Below are 12,159 nucleotides of genomic sequence, written 5' to 3'. Positions count from 1 at the left end.
ACTCTGCACTAATAGTGTACTACAGCATCCCTACTAAGAACCGTCTACCAGGTAGGCACAATTCACTAAATATTCTGCAAACCACACAAGTTGAACACTCAACAGAGAAATTAAATCCTCAATCTGATATTCCTTATCATAATTTTAGATGTACTACTTAAGAAGATGATTAGTTGAGTTCTAAACACAGCGAATGACCTGAAGGTGATTTTCTATAACTGTTCTATCTTGCATACATAAAGTGTATATATATAACAAGCACACTGACCTAAGTCTTTTCATTTGCTTTGTAGACACATTAGATAGGTTGAAGCTAGAAGATTGAATAAAAAGTTGTTGAACTTTTTAAGGAATGTATTGCTCCTGATGAAGAGAGACTTCCTGCCAAAACATGTCAAGCTCAATTTTATTTTATGTACACTTTTTCTTTCTGAAATGCACTGTATGTTGTTAATAAAAATATTCTACTTATGTAATTACTAAATGTGAAGAGTTGCTTTATGAGAAAGATAACTTAACACTTAAAGAGAGTATACATTGTTTCATTGTTGACTGGCTTTGTCAGCATTTGAGATGTGCATGGGACAGGCATGTCCACTAATTGCAGACACTATACATGTTTCTGCTAATTACGAGGCCATTTCACATTTCTGAATTTTTCATGAAGTTGGGACATTAAAAGTCATAAATATTGTGAGAAAGAACTGCACATTGACATTGTGTATTATACTGCAAGCATTCCAACTTGAATGCACCGTAAGTGGGCAATGTTGTCTTTGTTACATGGACTGCCCGAGGAAGAGATCTAATGTCTTTAAAGCTAACCGAAAAAACATGGCATTAACCTAATAAAGTATCATCTTGGCAAGTACCTGTGGTCGTGTTTTTTATTTTTCTTTTTTTTCTTTTTAAAGTTTACTTTTTGTTTGGCTAAGACACTGTTCCGACCTGTTATGTTTACAAGAGTATACTGTTTGTTTTATATTTTACTTGCCTGTCTCTGGATGCTTGACATTTGTGCCAGCTTGAAGAAATGAAATGTAGTACCTTATTCTGAATGCAGAACTACACCATGACAATGTTTTTCTAAAGGTTTTTTTTTAGGAAGGAGTCACATGATTCCCATATCTTCTCTTTAGTTCGGTATTCAATATTTGCCCTTTTGTTTCCCACTATACTTGCCATCTTTTCCATCATTCCTTTATTGTATTTCCCAAAACACTTTGTACAGGTTCGTGATTCCTTATGTCTTCAGTCGTTTTCCAAACCCTCTTATTATGAGCCTCACGCTTATGCGTAAACATTAAAATGTTTACATTCGCCCGAGAGCACCACTGTATGTGCATTTCCTGTCTCTCACTCACCAGAGCTGCTTTGCTTCACCGGGCGGCTTCGTGCTGTTCTTCGTTCTGCTGTCTACTCCTGGATAGGCGTTGGCAGTTCCAGTAAGCCGTACTCGCTTTTGTAAAACATTCGATCATCGACTCGCGGGAGTCCGGAGTTCTCCGGGTTCCCCAGCTCCAGCTGGGAACATGTAACACAGGCAATTGCTGGGGTTTTGGTCGTCTCGCGGCCCACTCGGGTCGCGGGACCTCTTGCCTCCCCAGAGAACACACATCGTTCCCTCTGCAAGTCCTGCTCCTCGCCACATGCCTGCCACCTTCTCTCCAGGCAGGTTCCCCCGGCTAGGCTGCTTCGGCCTGGTTTTAAGCACTTGTAGCTTCTCAATAGGTTTTAGGTGCAAGTAGTTTGCCTGACCTTCATTACACCAGTTAACAGGACATGCATGATCCGGTTTATTTTGATTTTTTTTGAATGGCATATTTTCAAATGCCATTTTGTCGACACATTTTTGCTGAAATTTCTTTTTAGGGTCGTAGTGTGTGTGTGTCTGTGTTATATGGGGGACTCCTATTTATTTACTGTCTGAGTTGATATATATTTGAGGAGTCAGGGAATCCTTACAAGAGTTATGAAGGAGTTCTACTTTGCCCATATGGAGAGCGATCCTTCGGTTTGGTCTCTTTCTAGTCTTCCTATAACAAGGGTGTTTCTATTGGTCATCCTGACCGGAGGGAACCGGAGTCTGATAACCTGTCCCTATAAAAGCTTCAGGGATGAAAGGTTCCTCATGAAAAGGAAAGGGGGAATACAGTGTCTCACCTGCAGACGTCCTCTTCCCACTCCTCCAGGTCCCCAGGTGATCCACCCTCGCAAATCCACCCCAGGGTCGGTATCCACAAGTGGTGACCTTTCCATGGCCACCTGAGAGGAAGAATATGGGGAGAAGGAAGTGCGAACGCCCTCAGGTTTTTCACAGTGGTCTGGTACAATCTTTGGTGCCAATTGCTGCGACGGACAGAAGTTGCACTAGTTTTGGTTGCAAATCAGTGTTTCATGCCTATGCTATTCTTGGCAGACTGAGACGCCCCCTGTACCCACCCCAGCCATTTGGGGAAACAAAATCATTTTTGGCTTCATTCCTTCATCACAAAATCCAGAACTGTAAACCAGGCTTTTCTAGGAGCCCACTTGTGTCTCCTTGAGGAAATGGAAGGGCATTGTAGATTTGCCCAAAACATGTGCAGCTCAGGATTGGTCCTACTGCCAAATGGGAAATGGTGTATGGAAGGTTTCGAGATGGGTGCATGTCTGGGATGCTTGTGCTGTTGTACTGAAGGGAAGTGAACAGACAGTTCAGACTGGACTGCCATTTTTGGGTTCAGATCAAGCCTGGTTTGCATAAGGGTATTCCCCTAGTCTAATGACAAATCGGCCTGAAAACGAAGGGTTGGATCATTGCCAAAAGCTAAGCCAGCAGTTATGATTCATTCCAAACCTTGCTTCTTTAACTCTTAGTTTTTACAACCTCCTAGTATCAACTGGCTGGAGTGTCAAAGCGTGTCCCTAAAATGTTGTGAAAAGTTGAAATGTCATGAAAAGGGGTTACAGCGTATTGGCACTTTAACCCCTGAAATGTGTTCATTTTTGTTTAAATGTGCCTTTTAATTTTACAATGCAGTTTGCTGCAGATGCTAGCAGTAGGGGAAGTGGTGTTTGGGTGGGTGGGCAGTGAATGTGGAGAGGGGGGCTCATGGCTGTCGAAACGTGTGGTTTACCTTTTCAACTGGTATGGTGTTGGCACAGAGGAGAACCCTGCAGCTCTGGTAAACCAAACATGATTTTTCAACCAAGCCTTCTACTGGAAACTCAAAATCCCATGCTGCTGACGCATGCAGCCAAAGCATGAAGAAAGAGGGTTCTTTATTTGGGTGCATTGATTACACAGGGTTCATTCAATGCCTCAAAGCTTCTGTGTAAATGTAAATCTGTCTAAATCCTACATATATTTACTACTTGTGTGTATTACCTTCGTAGAAAGTGGATGATATGATATATCAGATTGTCATGTCACCCATTGGGCCATTCTGGCCTTTAATTGTTGAGCGCACTGTCCTTCTAATTTGAAGTACAAAGTTGCTTTGCTTGTTTTACGGCGTGGTAACTCTTTGTTTACCACCTCCTAGGTGTGAGTGCCTTGCTCATATCCCGGCGTACAATTTGTCATTGCATCCAGTTGGGCAAGGGTTGTATCAGCTTGTGATGGCAGTGTGGCCTCCACTGTTTAGCCGTTACACCGGAGCCGTTTTGGGAACAGTGTTCTTACTGCAAACCCTCAATTAATGATCTGTGATATAGCAGTGTAAGAATGTTGTTGTAAAACCCCGTAAGTCATGTTTTTCATTTAGTTTCTGCTTTTTTCCCGCTAGATGGAACGGAGCCCTCCCACATGCACTACCCGGACGACCAGAACTACTTTCGGGGTTACGAATGGTGGCTCATGAAGGAAGCGAAAAAGAGAAACCCAAACATCACACTGATTGGTTAGTGATACCACAGGCACTGCATACTTCCATAGCATCAGGTCTCTATATGTTCATGCGCCTGTAACTCCTCAACCCAGAAATGCCCCTTACATTCTGGTATATCGCTTGTTAGCATTTTGGAAGTGAGGTTGAGTTGATATCTCCTTGGCTCTAGAAATGGAATGAACGGCAGATGGGAGTAATCTATATAACTAGTTAGGTCAGAGATGTTAAATTAAATAAATGTCATGTTGAACCCAGCGGTATGGATTGCAAATGTAGTTTCTTCTACTTTGGCCATCCTTAAGTCTGCGGTACCACTGAGCCCTTGATGTTAACTGCGTTCGCAGGGATTTCTTTCTTGCATTAGAACTATGCTGAATGCCGTTTCTTCGTTCCTCTTCCTTCTAGCGTCTTAAAATACTCTTGGCTACAGCTCAAGCAAAGCTCAGTGGTATTTGTGCAATATACTGGGCATCAGCCATGAAAAATGTGCTTGACATTTGTCTTTAAACATAATAAAGTATGCTTTTACCATGGGTAGAGTTCTACCACCATGGCTGGTATTATTGCAGAAGTATTCTTGCGAAAATCAGAAGTCCAGACTTTCACATAATTTAAATAACAGTAGCCTGTATTTGTGCTGTTTGAGGCTGACATCCCTAGCTAACCCATCAGTTTCGATAGTGGGTGAACACTGCTCTCTGATGGGTAACTTTCTCCAAACAAAATGATGGCTCAGTAAGCATTGTATTTGCAAGCAAATGTGTTTTCTCTTACTGGCAGCTCATCCTTTGTGCTTTCTACTCAGGCCATACTGATTTCAGTTTCATCTGCTTATGTAAAGGGGTGCTTGAGCGAGACGTTTCTGGTGACTTATGCTGTGAGTCTGTAAAATATGGCATTTATTTGTAGACGAGGTTTACAACAAGGCCTTCTTTCCGTGCCTCAAAGCTGCCATCATGTCTAAGTAAATCCTTCATATTTAACCAAGTTTTGTATTACTTTCAAAGCATGTGATGAGATACCAGATTGGCATGTTAACCATTAGAACTGCCTGGGCACACTGTCTTTATGATTTGGACTGCTGAATTATGAACCAGCCTCTATACTGTGCCTCACCCTCAATGCCTGTCCTGACTGTTAGGCAGAATTGCAGGCAGTATCCTCTGGGAACACCACACACAATTAGGACCACAGGTGTAAGCAAAAGCCAACCTTTGGTATACGCCTGTTCCACACACTTTTGGTAGCGAGCTGAGCAGCCAGGCTCATCTCAAGAGGGAATGTGAGCAGTAGAAGTCACACGAAGTATCACAGTGGTTCAAGTAGCCACTTACACTCAAGGTTTCTTGGTAAAAAATACTTATACATTTATTTACACAGTCATTTAGAAAACTTTCACTAGTAGAAATCAACTCCATATTAAACACCAATATACTACAGTTACAAAGTTATAAAGACAGTTTGCGCTCCCCTGAAAAAGGAGCCAAATAGCACTTCAGTACTTTTAAATAGGAATAAAAAATAAAAGCATAGTTTTCGAGTCCACAGAACATCTAGCAGAATAAACTGCAATGAAGATGTAACCATTATAATAATGGCCACTATTTCACTAATCAACCTGTCTTTGGTGTGGGATGATACAGAGACCTTGGTATATGAATGGAGACTGGTAACTGGGAATCCCTCACTAGCCTCTGAGCCCCATATAATAAGAATCAAATACCTTTGAAATATGCCTTGAGGCATTTGAGAAAAATACAACCAGGAAATCGGGTGTGTCAGACCCACTACTACTTTTGGATGTGTTGACCTGGAATATAATCCCCGACAAGTCCATTTCTTTTAGATTCAAACACTTATGCAAGGCATCACTTGCATTAACATTATCAGAATACCGGATATCCCCGTCCAGCAGTGAATGAGGCAATGCAAGAGTCCTCCTCGAAGGTTATGGGACTTATTTATTTATTGTTTGCTTGTTAGGCACTTAGACAGAAAATAACATACTGTTTCAAAGCACCCACAGGGCGAGGGGGCGTGGCAAGGGAGTGCAGTGCATCACAGAACACAATAACGAATAAGAGCAGTGGCGGGAAAAGGAAGAAAGGACAAACCTACTATGCCTTGTGAGTATTCAGAATGTGCAAGTGCAACAAGGAAAAGGGCAGAGGGAGTAAGTGCTGGGGAGTCCACTCTCATGGGTGAACCACAGATGAAGTGCTTGGTTGTGCTACATGGCCAAGGGCCACTTTAGGAGTAAGTGCGATCATCCATGGCAGAGGGTGTGCCAGGGCAAGTGCTGAGGGAAGATGGGAATTGGGCCGATTGGGGGTGTGTGTGTGTGTGGGGGGGGGTCATGGCCCCGAGGATGCATAAGGGCCCCGGACAACAATCGCAGCAACTGTGGGATTAGCAGAGAAGAAAAGAAGGTAAGGAGGAGGTGAAGAGGAAGGTCTTGGAAGAGCTTCTCGAATGTCCTGGCCGAGGCGCAGAGGCAGGGGGAAGCTGTTCCATATGAGGTAGCCAGCTGAGGAAAGCGATCGACCTCCTACACTCTGTTTAGCAAAATGATTTTCACACAAAGAGTTGGTGCCAGAGGAATAAAGTGGTCTATAGGGTGAGTATTTAGGGAGATAAAGTTGAAGATTGTGTGGTCCCCGGGCCCAGAAAGCCTTGTGGATGATGCAGAGGGATTTGAATTTAATTTGTGCAGCAACTGGGAGCCAATGAAGACTTTTTAGGGCAGGAGAGATGCAGTCTCTGTGCTTAGTCCAAGAATAAGTCTTGCTGCCCTATTCTGGATTAGCTGGAGTGGTCGCAGAGTGGAAGAAGGTAGATTCTGGAGGAGGCTATTGCAATAGTCGAACCTAGGGAGAACCAGGACTCTGGTAACATTGAGCCTCTGGGTTAAGTGAGAAAAGGGAAAATTCCTTTGAGAAGGAAGAGCTGAAAGTGGGACTTTCTTGGCAAAGTCAAGGAGAGAGAGGAGTCGAAGATGACTCAAAGGTTTCTGGCTTCAGAAGGAGCAGGAGGGTCTGGGGGAAGCCAAGGAGGAAGGCCTGAGTGAAGGGAAGGAGGGGGGGGGAACAGGAGCATTGATGGGAAGGATATCTGTTTTACAGGCATTGAGGCAGAGATCGTTGGAGATGCACCAGGACTGGGTGGCAGATAGGCAGTCGGGGATGATGGAAGTGTAAGAGGGTCAGCAGGAACTAAAGGGCTGTATCGTCTGCGTAACACTGGAAGCTGGAGACGAAGGAGGAGATGAGGCATGCACGCACAGCAAGGTAGATGTTAAAGAGCCAAGGGGAGAGGATGGAACCCTGGGGGACATCACCGGTGGAGAAGGAAGTAGGAGAGAAGAAGGTGCCCAAGATTACTTGGGAAGAGAGGTCAGAAAGGAAGGATGTCGGCCAGTGCAGTGCCCTTTCTGAGATAGCAAGGGTATCATGGAACCTTTGTATGAAGATGGAATGGTTGACTGTGAAAGGGTATCGGGTAATATTATCCCCACAAAAAATATTGCCGTACATATGGTCATCGGGGAACGGCCATAGGCGATATTTTTGGTGGGGATAATTTATGGGGTAAATGGATGGGGTGGTTGCGGGGGTGTCCCCCGCTCCATTTTAAAATATATGGGGGTTGTGGGGATGTCCCCCGCAGGTTCCACGGGGTAATATCGCTGCAAAAATATCGCAATTTTTTTTTTTTTTTTTTTTTTTTTTTGGTATGGCGATATTTTTTGCAGCGATATTATCACATGGAACCTGTGAAGGCAGAAGAGGGATCGAGAAGGATGAGGACAGCAGGGGAGTTAGAGTCTAGAGATGCAAGCAGTTCTTAACAGGTGTTCAGAAGAGCAGTTTCCGTGCCTCTGGATGCTCTGAATCCAGATTGATGGTCGTGGAGACCTTGAACAAGTTCATTATGTGAGTTTGGGCAATGCCAACTTCTCCATCAGCTTCCCCTGGAAGGGGGTGATGGAAATAGGGCGATAGTTTGCCAGGCAGGTAGGGTTTGCTGAGGTTTCTTTAGGAGTGGGCTCACAGGGCAGTGCTTAGGGCAGGAGGGGAAAGCTCCAGTGTCAAGAGTATTGCAGAAAGCAGGCGGCAGGCAAGTTTGTCAGAGGGTGAGCCTGAAGGTTCCCACTTCCATTCTGCCACCCTGAACTTTTGTTTCAGGCCCCCAATTTTGGAGATGTACCAGGTGTCACGCTTAGAGGCAGGTTTCAGGCAGATCCTCATGACTGGGGCAAGAATGGTAAGTGTATTGGTGATGGAAAGGTGGAGGTTGCTGAGAGCAGAATCAGATAGTATCAGAAGTAGGGGGGTGAGAGGGAATGAAGGTGGAAGAGAAGGCAGGATCTGACACTGATCGGGTGGATGTTGGTGAACGAGGTTGGTGGGGCTCTTTAGGGAGGCGGTCAGAGGGCCAAGAGGTCCCAGGTGGGAGGAGAGCATGGTTTGACCAGGAGAGAGGGGTGACTACTAGAGGGGAGAGAGGGAAAGCTCTGAGTGTATGAGGGCGTCCAGAGTGTGTCCAGCTGAGTGGGCTGGCCCAGAAGGGTGAATGGAGAGGGGGGGAAAAAGAGGTGCAGAGGTCAGTGAAGAGAGTGTATGCAGAGCTAGGAGAGTCCAGTTGAATATTGAAATCGTCCAGGAGGAGGAGGTTGGAGGTGGATGAAAGTAAGGCAGAGCAGAAATCGGCCCATTTAGAGAGGAACAGGGTTGTGGCGCCTTGAAGCCGGTAAATGGTAGCAATGGTCAGGGTGGAGATGGGAGAGATGACCAACTTGCATACCAGGCGTTTAAAGGAAGGGTAGTGCTGGGGTGGGTAAGATGGAAGCAGGAACCCACTCGGGGAGATTAAGGCAATCCCCCGCCCCTGCTTGTGTGGCAAGATCGAGGCTTGGAGATGATTTTGAAGCCATCAGGAAGGAGGGAGTCCAAAGTAGTGACTGAGCTGACATTGAACCATGTCTCGGTAAGAGCGGGAATGTCAAAGTCAATGTCTTAAAGAATTAGGCAGATGTCAGCCATCTTGATGGGCCAACCAATATACCACCGTATCTTCCCCAGCTGTCTGCTTCATGGTTTCAATCACTTGATAGGAGAACCCTGTTTGCCCTTTGGGCTAGTTTGCATGAGTAAATGAGGTTTTGTTTTCATGAGAGAAAGGATGAGCAAATTCCCAAAACTGTGTTTGTCATCAGATCTGTCATTAAAATCACACCACAGCATGTACTCTTCTGGCGATGGCGGGACCCATTCTTTACTCTTTGATGGAGAAATTAACATTTGCAGACAGAGTTCTACTCATTTTGTATTTATAAGTTTAATTGATGCTGCTGTTGATTTTCTCAATGTACAATGTTGGAGCTGTGTGACCGATGCCTGTAAAAGTATTTCTTTCGTCCACCTATATTAGGACACTTTATACTTCGACACACAGTGCTTAACTGGAGACAGCAGCACATGGGAAGCATGACAAATACCTTAGTGTGACTAAACATATTTGAATATAAGAATCCTCCCCGTCTTGGTCCTGTGATGAGAAAGTCATGTCAGGAGACAAAAGGAAAAGACAAAGTTAAGAGAATAGCTAGTCGAGAGTTTCAGTCTCTGCTTCACCACTCAATAAAAATTTGTCGATTCTTGCCAAATCACGATCGTTGTCCCTCAATTCCGTTATTGATTTGTAGTCTTTAGCTTTTTAAAGAAGCTGAACGGATTGAAAGAGCACATATTGTAGTTTGTGCAACTGAAGAAGCAGTTTTCTTTTCACTAATCACATTTATTTTTACAATATCCACACTCTAAGTGATTTCAACCCGGCACTTCACCTAAGTCAATGCCTAGCGTGTGATGCACAGCTGAAACCTTTAATTATTTATTTGTGTCTATAAGTTCTTTTATTTCTGAACGATGTACCACTTATATTACGCCCCTCTCTTTGAATCCCCCCCTGGTCACACTGAACCAGGAAGCAGGCTGGTTTGCAAAGTTAAAATATTTATTTTATAGATTTGCACAATATATATATCACACTATTTTTTAATGGTTATACAATAATCACCAATGGGGTGATGTCACACGACACAATCTCTTTCATCAGAAGGAGGAATAATGAGCAAAAACAATGCAGCACAGAATTAATACTTTTGTGGGTTTGTTCAATCAAATGGCAATGTGGTTAATATTTCCCCCTGCACACCCCTCAATTCCCCCAATATGCAATATAAAGAGATAGAAAGAGAGAGAACAGGTTTCAGGAATGCAGAATTCCACAAAATATAACAATCCCAATTTCCCCCAGCAAACCCAGAGAGAGAAACAGGAATGATTGCACACTTGTCAAAAATGGTTTTAAAGTTGGCATTGCATGAATGGGTGAAACACTGAAAATGGTTTAATTCACGGAAATTATTTAAATCCTAATGGGAGCCACTTTGTATGGTATCAGACAAGCACTAGCAATGAGTAGAGAGTGAGAAGCAAGTAGAAAACTTAATTTTGAGGTCGGGTGCAATGTACAGCTATTTCACACGTTATAGATTTGAGCCAAATGAAAAATTTGCAGCAAACTTTTCCGCACGTGATTGCGGAAGAACTATAAGGGGTTGAGATGTGGTTTTGGGTTCATTGGAAAGCTTAGGATGTTAGCATACACGGTGAAGAAGTTATGGAGGTCGTTTTTTCAGAAAGAGGCAAAATTGCAAAACAAGAATGCGCTTTTAAAATTGCAAACAAGGTTTCTTTACGCTAGGGGTAGACTATGAAGATGCAAACTACTCGACACCACAGCCACCATCCCAGGATATCTCTGGATGGTTCTGCCTGCCGAGACGCTCGCGTTCTTCAAAAAATATATCCGTGCAAAGATGATTTAACACTACCAGTAGAGAAGATAATAGGGAATGAGATGGAGAGTTCATGCAAGACAAAAATATTCTAACAATGCAGTTCTGGATATAAGAGAGGATGGGTTTGGATATGGATGACTTATGGACAGCACATATGCTAAGGACAGTCCTATGCTAAGGATACTCACTACATGGGTTTTGAATGGACCCGTCGGGGATCTGGTCAGGGATACTTTCTGGGACAGACTGCTGGGCACACCGGACTAGTCTGGTCAGCGATCAGCAAGGCGCTCTGGACACCGCACTGTGGGACTGGATCTGAAATGGCTCTCTGGTCTGCACAGCTATCTGGTCACAGCACGGCTCTACTGGGTTGGATTTTTGGATTCTGGCAATAATTCTTAGCAGGAAAGCCGCTACAGCACAGCCAGGCTGTTCTTTGGTTCCCCTTAGAGGTCTGGGGTAAAATCTGGTTTCTGGATTTTTAAAGGACGAGCTGAGAATGGTTCAGCTTTGGAAATGGGCCTTTCTGCTTTCAAAGTTTCTGGATTCTGGAGTCTGGAATATGGATTTCTCTTGCAAAGTGCTCTGCCAGCAATCGGTTGGTGGGTGAGTGTGTGTGTGTGTGTGTGCCCTCAGGTGTCTCTACTTATGCATTTACTAAAGGGGTGGTTATGCTGAATTATCCTGGCGCACCACCTAGGTATTCTATTGGCTAGGGTCTTTCCTCTCCCTTGATTGGAGAAGAAAACAGAGTGTCATCATGATGAGGTGGTTTGTGAGGCGGGGAAAACCTCATATAATACATATTTACAATTTTACAAACTTGATAGCAATGGTATATCTAGATCACATATTTTGTGGAGTAAGTATTCATCCAAGCCCGGTCTCTGTAGGATCTTGGGTCTGGATTTGACAAATTTTCACACTTTTTGTCCGGGATACAATATCTATTTTGTCCAAACTTGGTACACGTGCGCATTGCATAGGGGCACAAGTGTGTGAAGTTTCATATTTCTGACATCAATGCATTTGCTATAAAACCAATTCTACAGTTATGTCCCAGAACATAGCTTCTGGCACCTCTTAAAATGTGCACCCAAAATTTAGATTCAGAAGTCCGGGGCTTCTATATATTTAACAATTGTCCACAGTAAATTATCAGTCTTATTAGAAATCTGCTTTTTATCCATTTGTGAATCATCAAAACAATCTATCTCTGCCTACAAAGGTTTCTTGTAGCTCAAGAGCAATCCCCGCCTTCTTCCTTTTCGGCAGAGAGCAATGTATCTGCATACCCTTTCAGCCCAGGAAGGTCCTTTGTCTCTCCCAGGACCAGCAGCCCAAATTTCCTCCCCTCTTCATCAACCCCTGAATGTAATTTCCTGGCCTTTTGGTGGGAAGCAGAAGGGAGGTGTCTTT

General features: G+C 43.9%; 1 protein-coding gene across 3 annotated transcripts in view; it reads left to right on the top strand.

Annotated features, from left to right (window-relative positions):
• The window catches only part of GALC (galactosylceramidase), a 271,332-nt gene that overhangs the window by 30,965 nt on the left and 228,208 nt on the right, over positions 1-12,159 (top strand). For all 3 annotated transcript variants that reach the window (XM_069637935.1, XM_069637936.1, XM_069637938.1), the window contains exon 4: positions 3,771-3,884. In XM_069637935.1, coding sequence (XP_069494036.1) covers positions 3,771-3,884 — 114 coding nt within the window. The remainder of the gene's footprint in view (positions 1-3,770; positions 3,885-12,159) is intronic.

This window comes from Ambystoma mexicanum, chromosome 14, assembly GCF_040938575.1.
Source record: "Ambystoma mexicanum isolate Mex_15411 chromosome 14, UKY_AmexF1_1, whole genome shotgun sequence".
In the NCBI taxonomy this organism is placed as follows: Eukaryota; Metazoa; Chordata; class Amphibia; order Caudata; family Ambystomatidae; genus Ambystoma; species Ambystoma mexicanum.
Note: the sequence above shows the minus strand (reverse complement) of the source record. Positions and strands in the feature narration are given on the sequence as shown.